This window comes from Vidua macroura, chromosome 17, assembly GCF_024509145.1.
Source record: "Vidua macroura isolate BioBank_ID:100142 chromosome 17, ASM2450914v1, whole genome shotgun sequence".
Classification (NCBI taxonomy): Eukaryota; Metazoa; Chordata; class Aves; order Passeriformes; family Viduidae; genus Vidua; species Vidua macroura.
Window position 1 is genome coordinate 1,757,694 of NC_071587.1, and position 19,975 is coordinate 1,777,668.

The 19,975-nt window shown below is 54.4% G+C and overlaps 2 protein-coding genes across 2 annotated transcripts in view; both read right to left on the reverse strand.

The window, feature by feature from the left end:
- The window catches only part of LOC128816065 (sacsin-like), a 92,798-nt gene extending 76,168 nt beyond the window's left edge, over positions 1-16,630 (reverse strand). The window contains 7 exon segments of the mRNA XM_053993321.1: positions 10,538-10,660; positions 11,147-11,235; positions 11,490-12,822; positions 13,198-13,344; positions 13,598-13,700; positions 13,882-13,965; positions 16,604-16,630. Of these exon segments, the coding sequence (XP_053849296.1) occupies positions 10,538-10,660; positions 11,147-11,235; positions 11,490-12,822; positions 13,198-13,344; positions 13,598-13,700; positions 13,882-13,965; positions 16,604-16,630 (1,906 nt within the window).
- Positions 648-3,663, reverse strand: LOC128815787 (maestro heat-like repeat family member 5). Its single transcript, XM_053992799.1, has 7 exons — positions 3,126-3,663; positions 2,678-2,742; positions 2,245-2,577; positions 1,912-2,060; positions 1,507-1,654; positions 1,114-1,304; positions 648-1,031 (listed from the first exon to the last, which is right to left on the reverse strand). The coding sequence occupies exons 1-7, from the start codon at positions 3,283-3,285 to the stop codon at positions 890-892; spliced, it is 1,188 nt and encodes a 395-aa protein (XP_053848774.1). The 5' UTR covers positions 3,286-3,663; the 3' UTR covers positions 648-889.
- Positions 16,631-19,975: the final 3,345 nt, after the last annotated feature.

Below are 19,975 nucleotides of genomic sequence, written 5' to 3' on the forward strand. Positions count from 1 at the left end.
TGGATGGCTGCATGGCCAGCACCGCCCTGGCACTGCAACCCCACCCTGCTGCTGCAGGGCCCACAGGCCAAAGGCCTGTCCCAAAGCACTGGGGCAGGTGAGGCAGGAGAGCTGGGAGTAGCTGCCTCAGCTCCTGAAGCCCTGCCAGCCCAAGGGGCTGCTTTGCCCGGCGCAGCTTCAGCTACTGCCCCCTTCTCACCATCAAGAGATCCTTGCTGGGCACCACGAGGCCTCTGACCGCCAGGCGACGCCTCTGACTGCATTCACTCCGGAGGTACCTTGACATGATCTTCAGGACGCTGCCACCACATTTACTCAAGTCCAGGCGCTCGAGGACCTGAAAGGCACAGGGCAGTGACAGGGGACCCGGCCGGCAGGAGCCCAGAAGCGCACGGGGCTGGGCCCAGGCAGCAGCACAGGGCGTGGGCACTGTCCTGGCAGCTGTGGCTACGAGAGGGCAGAGAGCTGGGAGGCAGCTCAGCGAGGCAGCGCTGGCCAACAGGCTCACCTCCACAAGGAATGCCAGGAAGGGCATATCCCAGCACGGCTCCTCCCTGCTGAGGTGCCGGAGCAAGTGGAGTGTGATGCAAGAACACAAAGGGATCAAAACACGGAGCATCTCCCTGGCAGGGGGGAAAAAGACACCAAAGCCGTGAAGTGGGGAGACAAAACCTCTCCCAGCACTGACTCACAGAGGTCTGGTCTTTCCCCAGCATCCCTGGAGGGGATGTGAGCGCTTTGAGAGGCAGCCCCTTCTGGGCACCCTCCTCTCCCAGCCTTTTCCAGTCTCCTTGGCCGTCCCTCGCTGACGAGGCCCTCTGGCCCATGACCACAGGGACTGTGTGGGGCACAGGGCACAAATGCTGGGGGCAGTGGGCAGAAGGGGGTCTCACCTGGCCAGCAGACCCACGGCATAGTGCTGGGTGTGAGCACACAGCATCATGTCCCAGCCACCCTTGCGCTCCATAGCCACCACCACATGGTCACACTGCAGTCGGCAGAGCAGATCCTTCATGGCCTGCACTGCAAACCTGTGTGCAGAGCAAAGCCCGGGTCACACTGGGAGCACTGGCGCTGGCCACAAGGGCACGGGAAGGACAGGAGGACTGGGACCTGTTGGGCTTGCTGGGAAGGCGGTGTTCCTCCCGGCATGCTCTCCAGAAGTTATCAACTTTCTCTGGTGGCATCAGCTGTGTGGTGATGACAACATGGAAGAGCAGAGCCACAAACAGGCGGGAGGAATAAAGGATCATCGCCTTGTGGCACTCAGGCAGCTGGACAATCACCCAGATCACCAGAGTTGCCTGCAAAAGAAGCAGCCCAAGGCAGCGCTCAGTGCCGAGGTGTCCATGGGCAGGGCCCAAGGGCAGAGGCAGGGGGAGCAGCAGGCCTGGTGCCCCCTGAGCCTGCCCCTAGGCCAGGTTTCAGCCCAGCGCCTGAGGCGTGGAGAGGATGGTGAGCTGCTGGAGAGGTGACCTGGGGCTGAGCAAAGGCCCAGAAACTCACAGCCAGGGCAAAAACAGCCTCGTTGTCCCCATCAAAGGTGCGCATCCTGTGCTGTGGCCAGTTCTCCATCACACAGAGCAGTGTTGGCAGCACTTTCTCCAGTGCTGGTCCCGATGTGCCTATGGCTCTCCACATCATTGCAGCAGCTCTGTGGGATCAGAGCTCTGTGTCAGGGGCATCTCAGTCACAGCACCATGCCCTGTGCAGCTGTGGGGGCCCAGGTGACAGAGCCCTGGTGCCCTGAAGGGCAGGGGGGGAGCATTGGCAGCAGGCTCAGGAAACAGAGGGGCCCGAGGGTCCTGGGCCTCTCTGCCTGTCTGGCAGAGACCATTGGACAGGCTGTGCAGGGCCACGGGCCCTAAAGGCTGCTGAGCCCTGAGCTCTCAAGGCTCGTGGGCCCCGTACCTGTCACACGTTGGGGCACAGCGCAGGAGGGTCAGCACCACGTCAGCAGGGTGTTCTTCTGCCAGCCTCACAATGTCAATTTGCAGCCTGGCATCCATAGAGATGTGGGACATGAGACTCTGGTGGATGTCCTTCACCTTGGCTGGCACCTGGAGGAGACATGGGGGAGACTTGGAGCGCTGTCCAAAGGAACAACTTCCCCAGCTTCCCCCTAGAAGTGCTTCTGTTCCCACCACACTGTGCTGGCCTCAAAGGCTGAGGGGGCCCAGAGACCATGGCTTGAGGGGACACACCATCCTGGGAGGCCTCCAGGGGTGGACCCAGGCTGCTTACCTGCTGCTGGTGAGAAGAAACACAAGGTTCCTTGAAATAGTCAAATATGAGTTCCTGACTCAGAGTGGGAGTGGGCGTGGTGTCAGTATTTGCAAGGCCCTGAGTCTCTCTGGTTTTGGTGTTTGTGATGGCCACATCCTCAGTCACTGCCATGTCAGCCTTTGCCCTGCGATCATTCATTGCAGCCTCAGAGTCTTCTGAGCGCTCAGCCGAATCTGGGCTGCCATCAGGCTCTGCCTGGAGCTCGGTCAGCCCCGAGTCAGGCTCGGCCGGGCCCTCAGCTGCTGTGCTGCCGGTCTTTCTACGTCGAATGCGCAGGAACCTCCGGAACATCTGCAGGAGAAGAAAGGACAGGGAAGCCCGGGATGTTCCATGGAGTGCTCCAAGCATGGTGCTCGGCTGAGCCAGCCCAGGTGGGGATGGCTGCTGGTACCTTCAGGCTTTTGCGGAAGCGGCCATGGGCGGGTTCCTGCTCTTGTGTCCGGTCCAGGGCTGCATCTAGCAAAGAGCGAGCGCAGCCAGAGCTGAGGGGCTGCGGGAGAGGCCGGAGAACACAGCCCAGCCCTGCGCTCCCCAGGTAGGGAGGGCCCCGGGATGCCCCAGGGGATGGAGCACGGCCGCTGCGGGGTGTCTGCCCGGCCCCTCCTCCATCCTGTCCATGGACATGTCCCCAGGGGATGGGATGGGATGGGATGGGATGGGATGGGATGGGATGGGATGGGATGGGATGGGATGGGATTGGATGGGATGGGATGGGATGGGATGGGATAGGATGGGATAGGATGGGATAGGATGGGATAGGATGGGATAGCATGGGCTAGAATGGGATAGGGCCAAGCTGGCTGCAGCCATCAGCCCTGTGGCCCAGTTCTGCCACTCACCATCCGGCAGTGTCTGGAACTGCTCCAATTCTTCATGCTGCTGTGCTGAGGCAGCTCCAGGGTCTTTCTCTTTTTTCCCCCTGATCACTTTGAACACACTGGAAAAACGCTTTGTCATGCCAGAGTCTGGCCTTGAGGGCACCTTGAAGAAAGATGTCATCTTGTTGACTTGAGTCAACAAGTTGGGTAGTTGTGCCTTGAAGGCACCTGAGGTAGAGAAACCTCACGATGGCTGCAGGACAGCAAGTCCTGCACTCTGGTCTTGAGGGCTCCTGCCACAATGACAGGAGACTCCTCGTAAGGTTTGAGGTCACCAATTCCCTCAGTCTGGCCTCGCAGGCACCTGCAAAAGAAAAGCCTCGGGAAGGCCACGGGCTGCCAAGTCCCGCAGTCCTGCCACGAGGTCACCTGGAGGAATAACGCCTCGGAAAAGCTCCGGGTCAGACACGAACGAGTGCGCTGTGCGGGGGCTCCTCACGGCACCGCTCTGTCCTGTCCTGTCCCGTCGCCTGCTCCGAGCACTGTGGCGTGCTCTTGTCACTGCCAGCTCCTATGTCACCACGTGTCACAAAGGGAGGGCCCTTGGACACCCTGGCCCGTTCCATGACACGGTGACCGTGCTGCAGCATGTCACAAAGGGCCCTTGCACACACTGCCACCTGCCCTGGGGCCACCCCCAGCCCCACCCAAAGTGGCCCAGGTTGGAAGGAATCCCTGGCCCCAAGTGTCTAAGGCAGCCCAACAGGATCTTTAGGAACAACTCAAACCATCAGCAAACCCTGCCCTGCTCTGTGGGATCAGGGCATTTAAGACTCCTCAATTCCGGAAGGCTTTACATCTCATTGTGCAACTCAAGTAGTTCCAAAATTTGCAAACTTCTCAAATTAATAGCAATTGCTGGAGAATGTGAATGATTTGGAAGTTTGTTCCCATCTAAAAGCAGCAAATCATTTGCATTAACACATTCCATTGAAAGTGACTTTTGAAACATAGCACTATACAGAGGCAAAAAGAAGGCCATTCTTTGGTGTGCAAATGGTTTTCGATGAAGGGATGATAATATCGTAATTCTCTTAAGGAATAAAAGTTCTCAAGGAATGAAAGTCCACTCAGTCTTACAAAAGTAGCCCAAACAAATGAGTAGATAGAAAAAGGGCTCGTCCTCCCCCAGTACAGATATCTAAGTGGCCAATAAAGTACAGCTCTCCCTTTGTCCTGCCTGGCAGTCAGCGGGGCTCTCCTCCTCCTGCCAGCCACTGTTTCCAGTCCATCGTAGCCATTGGCCCCTTGGAGACCTGGCTTCAGCAGGCTGAGGGATCCGTAGCTCCAGGGGGGATTCCAGAGGGTGGCATCTCCCCATCTTGTTTCAAGCAAGGGGATGTTTCAGGAGTGACCCCTCCCTCCCATGAGTTTTCCTGTGTTGTAAATGAGCTGGGATATGGTTAAAATGTTGGGTTTTCCCTTCCAAGTCAAAAAGTGACTGGGAATAGCCTCTGTACCCTTGGTGGTTGCATGGGCCTGGAGTCCTCTACCTGGAAGTGCTTGGGTTTCTCTTGGGATTGCTCCCAGTCCCGATGCCTCTTGGCAGTTTGAGTGAGGATGAGTTCAGAGACCTGTTTGGAGGAGGAGAGCCACAGGAACAACATGGCCCCTGAGGACTGGGCTGGATGTGACCACCAGCTGCTCCACACCACCAGTCCTTTGGTGGCAGACAATATCTCTTTGAGTTTCCTCCCTCTCTCCATGCTCCAGACCTTCTCCCCAGGTCAGGTGTGTCCCATGGGAGACAGATTCTGGAGGATTTTTGAGCTCAGCTCTGTAGAAATGGACTGCTCTGTGTTTGAGAGAAGTGGAAGTGAGCACCTTTGGTGGGAAATTAAAAGCCCCTTGCTAAAATCAGTTGGAGAGGTGAAGAAATTCTGCTGGAAAGCACAAAATAGTTATTTCCTGCTGGATTCTGAAAGCCACAGCAGCTCTCCCCAGCTTTCCCTGCAGATACTGCTGGTGGATGCTGGGAGAGAGCTGGAGACCAGATGCTCTCAGGATGTGCATGCTCTCAAAAAGTTCTGTGCCCTTTTGGAGCTTTGTTTTGGAAGAACTTGCTTCTTTTTGAAATCCCCTGCCAGCCTGCCTCATTTCAATGCTTTCGAGAGGACTCGACCCTTCAAAAGAAATAACATTTTAAATGAGAATCGGTGTTTCATTTTGAAACTATTACACTCCATGAAGTGCAAATTGAAGCCATGTGGTCCAGATGGGATGTTTTTCCTTGAGGATCACTCGGCAATCATGTGAGGAGGCTTTTTGCTTGGTGTCTCCAAGCAAAGATTCTGTTGAATCTTATCTTTCCCAACCTTTCCCAGATGTCTCACATCCCCTGAGCAGGCTGGTCTGACAGCACAGGATGGAAAAGAGCAGAAGCCATGGCTGATGGATTAGGTGGAGATGCTGCCTGAGCATCTCCAAGGAGTGCTGAAGGTTTGAGGGAGCAAGAAGTATCCCAGCTCTGCCAGCGATGGAGATGGAGGCTGACTCTGCTCCAGAGCACCCTCTCCACTGCTATTTGTGTCACCTTGTGCAAGACCTGCAGCTAGTTACCCTAACTTGTAAACATGCCCTGGTTGATGAAAGCCTCCATGGGTGGGTGCTTGTTGGCACTCGGGCTCTGGGTGTAAATACATCCCAGGGATGCTTTGATTCCAAATTAGTTTTGAATTCAAACGTGCTAAATCCATCAGGTTTGCTGCAAAGCAAAATGTCCCAGATTAGCAGTTGCACGTCAAACTATCTTAGATTCCAAATTTGGTTTTGAACTTGGTGTTACCAGGGAAGAAACCAAACAAACCTTCAAAACATTTCAGTGGTGAAATGAGAGCTTCTGCTATGGAGCAAATTAAATGTATGGTCAGACTTGGGATGGTTTGAGGTTCTTCCTTGTCACCAGATGACACAAGGAAAAACGACGTGCCACAGCTATGGTCACAATGAAGAGACTAATTTATTTTCTCTGACTCCAATCATAGTTCTCAAAGGTGCCAGTGGATTGGAGGGTGAACGTGCCACCTCTCCAACGACACTGGACAAACTACCAGTACATCAAATTTCTCTGCCTCTATGAAAGAATGCAAAACAATAGGTTGTTTACAGAAAGTTGTGTGAGAAAGTTTTCTACAAGAATGTAAACTCAGAAGGCTTTAGAAAATCCTAAGAAATCAGGGTGACACTTCCTCATATCCAACATTCAGAGGCTCTTTTCCCTTGGATCCAGCACCATCTGACAGCTGGGGCTGAGATGGGGCAGGCAGTGCTTTCTGCTGGGATGTGAGTTACACGGGGTGTGTCACCTCAGTCGGACCTCAGGGAGCTGCACAAGTTGGTGATGGTGGTGGCAGAGGTGGGGTGGCTCCTACGCAGGAGCTGCTTTGAGTTTTTCTGTGATTTTCCTTTTTTTGGTGTGAGTTGGCACAAAAACATGTCTTGAAAATCATCCTTTTGCTGGCAGCTGAGCTTGGATTGAGTTTTTTTCAATGATAATCAGCAGATAAAGGATCATGCTGGAGATTTGCCTGGGAGCCCCTGTCCTCATTCCTGTTCCCTGAACAATTGGTTCTGTGGGAGTCCTGTGATGCTTGAGGTCCCACAATCAGGGCAGCAGGAGGTTTCATGCTGGCTGCACCCAGGGGTGCAGGGGTGTTGCCTTGAAGGCGTCCAGTGCTGAAGCATGAGGCAGCTCCTGAATCAGCCTAGGGAGGTCATGGCAGCAAGTCCTGGGAGCCGAGAGCTCTCAGGTGTCACTGGGAGTACCATGGCCGCCAGCTCTTGATCTGCTTCCAGGCAGGCAAAGGTGGAAGGGAGAAAACAAGTACGGGTGCTTTGGTGGCATCTGAGGTGCTTTGGGAAGGGTTGTTTCTGTCATTCTCTAACCCTGAAGGGCAGCAGAGCAGACAGAGCACCCCAGTGGGGTGGCTTGGAGCCAACTCCAGCTCTGCCAGGCTCTAACCAGAAGCCTCCTGGCTGTGTTGGATGGTGTTCTCCAGCCTGGGCAGCACAGAAGCACTCAGCCCCTCTCTGTCCTTTGCATCTCTGCCTCACACCCTGGCAGGAGTGAGGTTTCCCAGCAATGAGGTCAAGCAGGGGAGAGGATCTCTTGGAGGAAGCCTCGGGCAAGCTGGGCATGGCTCTGTAAGTGGGCTCTGTGCCAGTTCCCACTGATGGTCACACCTTCCTCCACGCTGTGCTGGGTCCACGGCATCCAGTAGCTGCATGAGCAGCCCTGGGGTGGGAAGGAGGAGTGGGAGGCTCCTGCCTTGCCTCTTCCACACTGATTTCTTGCCTTCTCACTTGCAGCTACAGCTCCAAACGTTGGCAACTGCGTGGATCAGCCCAGACCCCCAGGAGGGGACAGATGGACAGAGCCGCAGGGTGACAGGGAGCTGTTTCCTGAGGGGGAGCTGCTGCTGCAGGTATGGTGCTGTGGCTTGGTCATCTGGGGTCTCCCCAAGCTTCTCTGGAGCTTGTGGTCGCATCTGTGGAGCAGGAGGAGACCCTGCCTTGCCCAGAGCTGCTTCACTGTGATTCCTGCAGGCAATGAGTTCCTGGAGACAGAGACCAGTGGCACTGCCTGGCTGGGGTGGGTCCAGATCCCCATTCCCACCATTCCCTCTCATCCCACAGCAATTTGCCGCCCCTTTGATTATGTTACATCTCATGGACACAAGCTCCATCCCAACCAAGAGGTTCAGGGATGTCATATGGTGGTGTAAGGATTGATCCCTGAGTAGTTCCCAAGGTGCTGGTTTGGTTCATTATCTTTAGCAAAGGCCAAGAGGAGAAGGTTGAGAGCTGTGGGGCAAAACATCCCCCAGGAACTCCTTGCCTTACCTGGGGCATTGTGTGAGCTCCGGAGGGATGAGTTCACAGCCTGCCTAGGATGGGAAAAGCTCAGCTTCAGTCTGTAGGTTTTGGGGGAGAAAAGAAGAGCAGTTGGATGTTGGACAACAGTGGTGGTCAAAACCAGTGGGAAATGAGAGCTATGCTTTGTAGAAAGGCCATGTGTGTCTCATGAAACAGCTGACAGTGAAGCTCGGAGCACGAGGGCCTGGTGAATTAGCCTCCCACAGTGCTGCTGCTTTGGGCTGCCATCTATAAATGTCAGCTGGAAGGGCCTGGCATGGAAGGTCACATGGACAGGCTGACTGCTGAACAAGCATCTGGGCACATCAGCTGAGGAACATGCTTACTGGGGCTGCAGGACGAGTCTGTGCAAGACCTTCAATCACTCTGTGTTCTTGGCATCTCCCATGCCTGGGCTTTCACAGAATCCCAGAATGGTTTGGGTGGGAAGGTACCTTAAAGCTCATCTTGTGATGAGCTGCCATGGGCACGGACACCTTCCACTATCCCAGGTTACTCCAAGCCCCATCCAGCCTGGCCTTGGGCACTTCCAGGGATCCAGGGGAACCACAGCTTCTCTGGGCACCCTGTGCCAGGGCCTCACCACCTTCTCCAGCTCTCCTATAGGCTTTCTGGGCCTTCAGTCCTCTTCTCCCACCTCTCCAAACACCAGCAGATGAATGCTTGGCTCTCTTTAAGCCTGGCTTTGGTCACTTCAGCCCTGCTCCTGCAGAGCCCTCCAGGCAGCAGGCAGTGTGAGCAGACCCCCAGCAGGAGCCTGCATGTGGGATTTTGGTGAGGCAGTGACTCCTGGGAGCTCAGTGTGACTTTTGGCAGAGAATCTTGGACTACACAAGGTCCCCCACGGTCCCAGCTGTGTGCCAGTGTGATGGTCACAGAGGAGCAGCTTGGTACCAGGAGGGAGCCCGTGACTGCCCCAGCCCCAGCATCTCCTGAGCACTCCCCAGGGCTGTGGACTTGATGTTGATGGCAATTTGTTGAGCCATCAACATCAGAGCATTGGCAGGCTGGGGTGACTGAAGGCATCTGGAGAGCTTATGAGGTGTTACTGTGACAGAAATCCCTCCGCTGAGCTGTCTGGTGGCTTTTTTTTCCTCCCCACAAAGATAATTTTAAGCATATACTGTGATTTGCAGAAATCTCGGACTTGGGATCCCTCAGGGGAGCTGCAGCACACAAAGGGAAGGGACTGGTCCCTCAGCAAGCTGGATCTGTATGCTAGGTTTCCATTTCGGGTGTTCTTTCCCTAATTTCTCTCCTTCCATTCGCTAATAAATTAAACACACCACAGTGAAGAACAGGGGGCATGAGTTACTATCTAGTGCAGTGCTTTGCTTTTAGGGGAAATCAGCCTGAAATGGACACCAGAATCATAGAATATGCAGATCTGGAAGGGACCCACAAGGATCATCATGTCCAAAGCACAGCCCTAGGAGAGTGTAGCTATTCCCAGCTGGAAAGAAGGACTCCAGATCCTCCCTGAAACCTCTCCTTATCTGGTCCCTCCTGATGCAGGAGCTGCAGGTAGTGCCACATTGTCCTGGTTTCCTCCTCATGGGCTGAGAGCTGTTAGTCAGGGGCATGGCAAGCCCCACCAGGGATTGGTACTGCATGGATCGCAGCTCCCGGGGGGGCAGGAAGGGCTGCCCAGGCTCTCCTGTGCACTTGGAGTGAGGTACCCATGGCAGGGCCTGGAGCTGCCTGAGCTCTGCAGCGCTGAAGCCATCCAGTGCCTTGGGGTGGTTGCAGACTGTGATCAGTGCCTCAGCCCTGTCCAAAGCTGCCGTGCCACCCTGACTGACTTTTGCTGCAGCTGCCAGGATGTCTGAGGGCAGCAGGCACCCCTCACCATGCCGCAAGCCCACGGCCCTCAAGGCACGTAGGACAGACGGAGTGTGGAAGGCAGCAGGAGGAAAGCGCTCGGGTCCCAGCAGGGCCTGCAAGGTGCTGTCGCAGGGGTCATAGAGGTCTTGCGGGCATGCGGGGCCATCAGGGGTCTCCAGGAAGGCCAGCTTGCTGCAGGCCTGCCGGAGTGGGGGGCTCTGTGCAAAGACAGTGTCTCCGTGCTGCAGTACCCAGAGCAGCAGAGCCTGTGTCTCAGCCGCTCGCCCCACATATGCGCCTTGGGCCACGGCTCTGATGGCTTTCAGCATCACGCAGGCTGCACTGATGAGGGGCCTCTGGAGCCTCCCGAGTAGCCGCCGGTCAGCTTCATCCCGGCACCGCAACACGGCCTCCGGCAGCACCACGTCTTGGGGCAGCTCCAGCTCTGGCTCCAGCGCCAGGGTGGCAGCAGCTGGCACCAGCTCCGAGGGCTGTGGGGTGGCCAGGCAGGGCAGTGGCAGAAAGAGGGGCAGAGCAGCCAGAGTGGCCACGTCCTGCTTTGTCAGGGATGGGACGTCTGCCAGGTAGAGCCGGAGGATGAGCACATCTGCATCAGGAAGCGAGGCCATGCGGGAGGCCAGTGCTGCAGGGAACCAGGAGGCTGGGGGCTGGGGGGCCTTGGGCTGGGCACCAGGTCACTGGGGTTGAAGACTGGGATGTCCAGGTGGGGGGCAGAGCCAAGCGCAGGGTCTGTACAGTCACAGCTGGATCCAGCAGAACCAGGTTGGGGAAGAGACCTGTGTACAAGAGGCAGAGGCTGGACTAGAAACATGTGGGACCTGGGACCTGGCAGGGGGACACAGGATGGGGGAAAAAGAACCTGCAGGGAATGGGTGGCCCCCATATGGGATGTGGGAGGACCTGGGCTCTGGGGGGATGGTGGATACCCTTAATAGGAGCACAGAGAATCCAGAAATCCCAGATGGGTGGGGATATAAGAAAGAGATGTGGGAGGTAAAAAGGTGTTAGGGGAACCAGTATTGGGGAGCACAGAGATCTTCAGATGAGGAACACAGTGAGACCCAGGACCCAAGGGAGCACAGAGGGGACAGGGGAATGCAGGAAGAACAGCAAGGAAATGGATCTCCAGAGAGACAGGGAAGTACAGGGAGATACTGGGGCTGCAGAGGAACCCAAGGTGCACAAGGTTGCCTGGGGATGTTGGGATTTAGGGGGGAACAACCAGGGGACCTAAAAGTTGTCCAGAGACTCCCATCTTTTACCCTCCTTGGCAATGCCTCGCAGGAGGCTCTCCAAGCCTGGCTCCAGGTCTGAGGGCAGGAAGGACCCGGCCAAGCCAGGTAGGAGCTCCCTGTGGGAACAAACAGATGTGCTGGGGGACCAGAAGGGCAATGGGGAGCAGCTTTCTGGGCACCTGCCTCAGCTCCCCCTTGGTGACACTAGGTGAGAGAAGGAGGGCAGTGAGGAGCCCAAATGTCCAGGGCCAAATATCCAGGTCTGGCCATGCCTCCTGTTCCCAATTCAAGAGCAAGAGCTGTGACTGCGGGCAACTGTCTGTCCTGCCCACTCTGCAAGGAATGGAGCTGCCGGGGGCCGCGGGCTCACCTGGGGCAGTCAGATGTGTCCACGTAGACAACGGCTGACGCAGTTCCAAAGGCCACGAAGGTTCCGTCGGCGCGAGGCAGGAGAGGGAGGCCCCGGAGCTCAGCATGGCAGCCATCCCCGGCCACGTAGCGCAGCAGGGAGAGGCGGCCGGCAGCTGGGAGCTCTGCGGCCCCGTGGTGCCGCAGCACCTCCCGCACGTGTCCCGCCGTGGCCTCCCGCAGACCCTTCGGCATCCCCAAAGTCAGTGCCCTCCACACGTGGGGTGGGACCTCGGCCACCGGCTCCCCAGCTGCCACCAGCAAGGCCTGGATCGCCTGCCGTGTGGCTGCATCACCCACAGCCTCTGGCAGCAGCACAGCCTCGAGGGCCCGCAGCCGCCCCGCCGCCCCGTCTGCGGCCGGCAGCAAGACAGGGGCAGCCGCCAGCTCCTGGCACACACGGCTCATCAGGCTGTGGATACGGCCGGAGCTTGGCGTGCGCTCGGGGTCTGGCCACAGGCTGTAGGCATCTGCACTGGGCAGAGCCACGGCCATGGCAGCCAAGTGGCTGTAGACCCGGGGCAGGAGGTCGAGCAGCAGAAGAGCATTCCAGCGGGCATCTTCCTCACCCTCCTCACCCTCCTGGGGCCAGCGGAGGTGGCGGCGATCATCAGAGAGGGCAAAGGGAGCGCTGGCATGGACGGGCAGCCCTGTGGCTGTCTCATCAGTGGCTGGCAGTGGCAGGAAGCAGCAGAGCCACCCTTGGCAGGCCCCTTGGAAGGGGTGTGCCAGGCTCAGCTCAGGGCAGCACCCCAGCCGTGTGCCCAGAGCCACGACTGGCCCCTCAGTGGCCCTGCCTGTGGCCACCAGCCACTTGCTGCCAGTACTCACCCCATCCCTGTGCAGGGCCACCAGGCACCACGCCAGACTCAGCCCCTCATCCTCCGATGGCACTGGGACAGGGAGAGGCTGAGGGCATGCTGCAAGTGTTCCCATGAGTGTCTGGACCCCGTCAGGGGCCACACGGTGCAGGGCCAAGCGGCGGACATGGTGGAGGAAGAGGAGGGCAAGAGGGGCCTCTGTGAGGAAAGTCTGCATGAGGTTGCAGATGCGCTCAGCATTGGAGACCCCTGCAGCGATTTCTGAGGGTTGCTGGCGAAGGGGGAAGCGGAAGAGGGTGCCCTGGGCTGAGGCACGGTGCTGTCCCACAGCTTCCAGCCCAGCCCAGAAGGGCTAGAAAAGGCCAGGAAGGTCCTGGGCTTAGGAGATGTCCCAGCGCTTGCCAGCACCAGGCAGCACCTGGCATTTGGGGTCCAGCACCCCCAAGTATGGGGGGCTCAGCACACCTGGTAGGTCTGGAGACACGGGAACCGTAAGGCCACAGAGATGACATGGACACCACTGCCTTCCCAGATCATCCCAACCCATCAATGCCCAGCCAATGGCCTCAAGTTTATCCCCATGGTGCCTCCCATGATCCAAAGCTTAATCCCAATTCACCAGTCCTCCCTCAGTTTGTCCCCCTAGCCCTGCTTTCCATTGCCAGCCAGCCTCCCTCCAGCCTCCTGATGCTTCAGGTTTCCAGCTTCAGGTTTCCTCACTCTGGACACAGCCCTCCATTTGGCACACCCCCAGTGCCCCCCAGTTCCCCCCAGCACCTGTAGTTCAGTGCCTCCAGTAAAACCCAGATCCCCAGTTCAGTCCCAGCTGAGGCTCCCAGTGCCACTCACCAGTGAGGTGGTAGACAGAGGTGAAGCCCAAGCCAAAGCGCCCCACGCTGTGGGGATCCTCCCGCTTGTGTGACACCCCTGGGCGCTGAATCCCTGTCCAGTCCCGGGGCAACATCACGGCGTCATTGTAGGCCAACAGAGCTGGGCCTGGTCAGCACCATCCATGGGTAAAGGGGGAATTGGGACACGGAGCAGGAATTGTCATTCACACTCAGTGTTCCCACAAGCTCCAGTCCCACAAAACTCCCCTCACTAGCACTGAGGCCTCCCAGTAACCTCAGTGTCCCCAGCACATCCCAGAACCCCTCACCAGTTCCAGTTCCCCCAGTCCCTCCCAGCACCAGCCAGTGCCACCCCAGGGCTTCATCCAGTTTCTCCCAGTGCCCGCAGTGCCTCTCACCCTGGGTGCCCTCCAGGCCCCCTCCGGTGATGTTGAATTCCCGCTCGTCAGACACAAACACGACCTCGTTAGCGCCGGCATCGTCTGCGTTCTGCACCAGCTCCTGGAATTAGACACCAGTGCCTGGTCACCTGGGCCCTCCAGGCCCTGAGAAGAGCATCAACCCTCTCTCCCAGCTGGGCACCAAGGTCCTGGGGCTGGTGCTGGACAGGGACCAGCCCCACTGCCTGCAGTAACTCTGCCCCGCTGGGCAGGAGATCGCGGATGGGTGATGGGGATCTGACCTTGAGGATCTGCCCTCCGTCCGGGTACTTCTGCAGGATGCTGTGCAGGTAGTCAAGGAAGCTGGGTGCCCGCTGGCAGAAGGTCTCTCTGTAAAGCAGAGAGAGGGAGAGAAGGTGTGGGGAATGCTCTGTAACCAAGATGCCCATGTTCTCCTTGGATCCCGCAGGATGTGCCTCTCTTTGGAAAGGGTCAAGGACCCCATCTCCTTCCAGGACCCCCTGAAACAACCACCTCCAAGGATGACTACTATACTTCCCCAGACCCCTATCTCTTCCTGGGATGCTCCAGTGCACTGGTTTTGGCTGGGATGGAGTTAATTTTCTTCCCAGAAGTGTGTCCAGGGCTACATTCAGGATTTAGCATGAGAACAGTGTTGGTTGCACACTGATGTTTGAGTTGCAGCCCGGTCAAGGACTTTTCAGTATCCCATGCTCTGCCAGCAAGGGGGAGCATGGCCAGGAGACCTGACCCCAGCTGGCCAGAGGGATATTCCAGATCACAGAACCTCCTGCCCAGTACAGAAACTGGAAGGGGGTTGGCCAGGAGCCACCGATCACTGCTGTGGGATGGGTGGGGCATTGGTCAGTGGGGCATGAGCAACTATTGGGCATTACTGGTTTCTCTTGGGTTTTATTCCATTCTCTCTCCTTTGCATTAATATTAGTAGCAGCAGCAACATCAATATATTTAGTTTTGTTTAAATTATGAAACTGTTCTTGTGTCAGTTCAGAGGTTTTACCTTTTCTTTTTGATTCTGCCCCACTGGGAACAGCAAGGGGCTTTATGGTATGAGCTGCGGGCAGCTCAACTGTCCTGAGGGTTTGGGTAACCACAGAGTACAGGGAAGGGGAAGGGGAAGGGGAAGGGGAAGGGGAAGGGGAAGGGGAAGGGGAAGGGGAAGGGGAGGGGAGGGGGAAAGGGAAGGGGAAGGCGAAAGGAAAGGCTACGCTGGAAGATTTGTCTCATGGCTTGGCTCTCGCAGGAGAAATCCTAAGGTGTAATTATTGACAGTTCCCACTGGATGGCTCCCGAAGCCCAGCGGGGACGGCAATGCTGAGCACAGCCGGCAACTTCGATTCAGCTCCAGCCGTTCTCTCGTACCACAGCCCCGTGTTACCAACCACAACAGAATGATAACCTTAGCCCAGAGCTAGGGAGGATGAACATTCCTACGGGATCACACACACCAGGAAGGGTTTTATAAAATGCACCTGTGAGTGCACGGGCAGGAACTCCAAGAGCAAACTATGACCCACATCTGTTAAATAAATACGAGAGATGCTCACAACAACTTTGTTTTAACACACTCTGCTCAGATCTGTTGTTAACTCTTTGTGCCCCAGTTGAGCACCAAGGACTGTTGTGGTTTAACCCCAGCCAGGAACTCAGTCCCACACAGCTGCTTGCTGCTCTGGTGAGATGGGGGAGAGAATCCAGAAAAGGTAAAACCCGTGAGTGAAGATAAGAATAGTTAAATAACTGTAACAAGACTAAATATATTGACATTACTGCTTCTACTACTATTAAGAATAGTAATGGGAAGGAGAGAGAACAGAATAAAATCTGAGAGAAACCAGCAGTGCCCAGTAGTTGCTCATCACCCACTGACCAATGCCCAGCCTGTTCCCCAGTAGCAATCGGTGGCTCCTTGTTGGAGTCCAGGACATCCCTCTGGCTGCCCTGAATGTTTCGAGACCCTGGCAGGGGGCTCGGGGACCTTGGCAAGAAGTCAGAAACACCTGTGGTTTCGATTTTAGCCCATGGGAGAGGCTGCCAACTCTATATGAGGAATCACAAGCCAAAAGTGTTTGAGTAGTGTAATGGGTAAATTGACACAGGGTGGAAAAGTAGAATTTTGGAGTTTTTTAGAATGTAATTCAGGGCTACAAGATGGAGGAATCTGGGAGGGTCCTAGCCTTCTTTCCCTTCTTCCTGTCCTCCACACCTCTTGGTGTGATGGTGACACTTTTCAATTCGTTCAAAGTAGAGATTCACTGTTTAACAAAGGTGTTGGGCATTGGCACAAATCTGTAAACATATAACACGTAATTTTGAGTATATAATGTGGGAGCTGCCTGAGACACGAGGCAGACTGCCATGGCTTCTGTACTAGGTGGACCTCAGCAGGTCAGAGAGAAAATATTGTAGATAAGAAAAAATAAACAACCTTGAAGACTCAACCTCATGCATTCCAGACCTCTTTTTGGCTGCCAGGCTAGGGGAAAGGACTTTCACACTGTTGGGGTCTTGCCAGCTGACCCTGACAGCTCCTGGCCAACCCCCTCCCAGTTTCTGTACTGGGCAGGAGGTTCTGTGGTCTGGAATATCCCTCTGGCCAGTTTGGGTTGGGTCTCCTGGCCATGCTCCCCCCTGTTGGCAGAGCATGGGACACTGAAAAGTCCTGGACTTGGAGTGAGCTCGATGGGGCTCCAACTCAGCGTGTTACAAACGTTGTTCTCACTTTGAATCCCAAACACAGCACTGGAGCAGCTTCTGGGGAGAAAATTATCTCTCCCAGTCAAAACCAAGACATCCAGCAGCCCCCAAAAACCCTTCCTGTGAGCCCTGACCGCTGCAGTCCTCACCTCCCTCAGTCACCCTTCAGTTCTCCCCAGCACCCCTTGAGCCCCCTGGCCCACCAACAGCCCCCTGTGACCCCCAGAACACTCCAGCCATGCCCTGTCTTCCCCCACAAACCCCCAGTGACGCCTCCAGACCCACTCATGCCTTCAGCTGCTTGAGGGCCATGGTGGGCACTGCGGGGGACCCCTGCCCACTCCTGGAGCTGGAGCCGGAGCTGGAGCTGCTGCTGCTGCCCGGTGCCGCAGTGCGCTGCCGGCGCTCGGAGCTCCGCTCCGCCCCCTGCTCCGCCTCCCTGGTGCCGCCTCCCGGACCAAGAGTTTCGATTCCCCGTTGCGCACACTCATTCGGGGAAATGTGCTTTTTTCTTTTTCTTTTTTTTTTTTTTTTCAAAAATAGGGGCGGGGAGCAAGGAGGCATGAAAGGAGGCGAGGAGGACCAGGGCGGGAACTTGTCTATGGGCAGGGATATGGGAATGTGGATACGTGGATGGGGTATGGGAATACATGGGTGTTGGATAATATTTTTCTTAGATTTAGAGATGGGGTAACTGAGACCTGTTTAAAAAAATTTTATTCCATTTTCAGTCTCACGAGAAGGGTGAGACAGTACAGATGTTATAATTCACACCATCACAATCAGAAGCCAACTATTTCCTAATTACAATACACTAAAAGTGTTTCTTGGCCTATCAGCTGTAGTCCCACCATGCTATAGATGCTTTAAAGGCAATCATCTAAAACAACCCCTCGTGGGAAATAGATTTGTAGAGAGTTCTCAGGGCCTGACAGAAGGCTCACACAGTGTGCATCCAGATGCAAACTTTGAGATAAGAAATGCTGACCTAGAAATGCCATGGAATGGGACAGATATTGTTGAGAGAGAAATGGAGCTAGAAAAAAGTTGCAAAAGATGCCCTTGCAAATAAGACTAGATACTTTAGAGAAATAGAACTATGAAAGATGCATAACCATAACCATGAACCATACATTCCTGGAACAGACCCCAGCACCTTTATAAACTTCCTACAAGCCATTACCACCAAGCCCAGCCCAAGAGCTATTCTAGTCTGTGCCCCTCTACTGCAAAAACTACGTACTAGGGACAATGGGTTTCTCCTCAAGTCAGGTCTTATGAGCTCTCAGAGAACCTATCACAACCAAGACAGCTCAGCTACCTTGAATGGCATAAAATTAGCAGGATGGTTTCTGAGGTAGTGTTGGAACCAGAAAAGCTTTAATAAAAGGCAAAATAACAAAGCTCTTAACAGAGAAAAACCAAGCCAGGGGCAAGAGGTTCTTGCTCCTGCTAAAACACCCCACAAAAGCAATTATTTCCTTTGTTCTCTTCTTTTTCTAGTGAATTACCTTCACGGGACCTTTTGGCTTCTGTCCAATTGGGTAGCCCTAGGTTTGAGGTGAAGTCCCAAAGATCCTATGATCATTTTACCTATGGTCTTTTTACCAAATTGAGGAGAAAAACTTCTGGGCTTTTTATCTTTTTAAGGAGATAATTTGGTCACTCCATCAACAGGGGGCACATTCCTACAATACCAAAGCTATTTCTAGATAATAAAATAAACCTAGGGAGCATAGAGGTATTAAGACCTCAAAAAAACCCAGGGACCAGAAACACATGCAAGCCTCCACCCCAAGCGACATCATGAATTCAAACAACATGGCTACTAACTGCTTTATCCCAATACAGAGTAATTGCAACCAAAATACAATCACAACAGGGTTTTTTCCCACTCTCTCGAGCCACACGTTGAGTGCCAATTATTTGTCCTGGTTTAGGGCAAATTTGGGAGAAAACCTCCTAAAGGCCCCCTCCCCACTGAAAGAAAACCCCCATAGCCCCATCCCTGCAACTGGTTTGGGAAAAATTTCCTCAGAGAGAAGTGGAAAAAAACCTGTTTATTTAACAGGCAAAGCACTGCCCCGCACAAAAAAATGAACAAGACCAGATGATAAAACTCATTTGCTGCTCTGAAGAAATGACAAATTCAGAAAGTCCCTCCTGTGGCTGCTCGCTCTGTTCTCAGTCCCTCCGGCACTGGGAAAGGCAGCTGCCCAGAGTAGGCCACAAAGTGTGAGCTCTCGGTGCTCCCTGGGTCCCAGTCCGGAGCAGGTTCAAATGGTTCCAAGAAAAGAGAAAGAAGAGAAAACAGTCCAGGGAAAACTCCTCTGCCTCAGCTAGCTAAACTAATTAAAAAGGAAAGGAGCGCTCTGTTCTGCTCCGTCCGTGCTCAGACAACACAGTCCAGCAGAATGTGGAGGAGTGTGATCTGATAACAAACTCCATGCTTCGTCTTCTCCCCTCCTTCACTCTCAAAACCAGTCTTGAAGGCACAGAATATAATATCCAGCATAAACAGAACAGGCGATTGGGGATACAAGCATCATAACATCACCCTAGGACAGAAAGATAAACAGTGCAATGGACTACTTAAGACTACCCTGAAGGCACTTGGAAATTAAGAAATGAACTTAACAAAAACCACCTGGATGGTCAACACCTGAGAGTCCATCAGTCGAGCTGGTCCTGCTGAGTCTGAACCCTTGCACACAGTAGATGAAGTCCCTGTGGTACACATGAAAGGTATTTTAGGAAAGACTGTTTGGATTAGTCCCACCTCAGGCAAACACAAACCCATCCGTGGGATTGTTTTTGCTCAAAGACCTTGTTACACTTGGTAGGTAATGCAGAAAGATAGAGAAGTCCATTGTGTACCACAGGGAAACCTAGTCTTAAGTAAGAACTGTGTGTAAAGTTTCATCATATAGAGTTTATTGATTTGGGTATAATACAGATAGCAATAGAATAAAGGATGAATAATATCTTAGGTTGGAAATGCAAGATGTGGCTGGAGGTGTGTATTCTATTGCTATCTGTTAGACTTGGGGCAGTTATCTTCTGTTAATTAGGCCATCTGTTAAAACCAGGTGGGGCAGTTTTCTTTGTCTCTTCCACAACCAATCCTCCCTCCAGAAAATATCTTCTCTTCATGGGCCAGTGAGTATCACTGCATGACTGATAAAATTCCATCATCCCATTGTGAGATGCTCGACCCAAGAGGAGGAGCCAAACATTCTTACCTAGATATAATCTGAAATTTGGAACATCACAGGCAGCCCTTTCCCACTGGATTCCCAGAGGAGCAGCTTTCTTCTCCACTGGATACCTAGAGGAAGCCCAGGCCCATCTACAGGACCACTGGACCTTCAGAGGAAAATGACACCATTCTACAGGATCACTGCTCCAACAGAACCACAGCTGTCACTCCAGGAGGACTGCAGCCACCATTTAATCAGACTGCTACCAACACCCTGGCCCACAGGCTGTCAGGTTGCATTCTGGCTCTGTCAGTGTTGTTTTGTATTACTGAATTTTTATTTTTATATTTTCTTTTAATTTTTTTATTTTTTCCTAAGAAAGAACGATTATTCCTATTCCCATATCTTTGCCCGAGAGCCCCTTAATTTCAAAATTATAATAACTCAGAGGGAGGGG

Bases quoted from the DNA above. Each gene is read 5' to 3' on its own strand.
- LOC128815787 (XM_053992799.1), bottom strand. From the start codon at position 3,285: ATGACATCTTTCTTCAAGGTGCCCTCAAGGCCAGACTCTGGCATGACA. The intron at 1,655-1,911 runs GTACGGGGCCCA...CTGATCCCACAG, and splicing joins TGTGCCCCAACGTGTGACAG to AGCTGCTGCAATGATGTGGA. The intron at 1,305-1,506 runs GTGAGTTTCTGG...CTTCTTTTGCAG, and splicing joins AGGCTGTTTTTGCCCTGGCT to GCAACTCTGGTGATCTGGGT.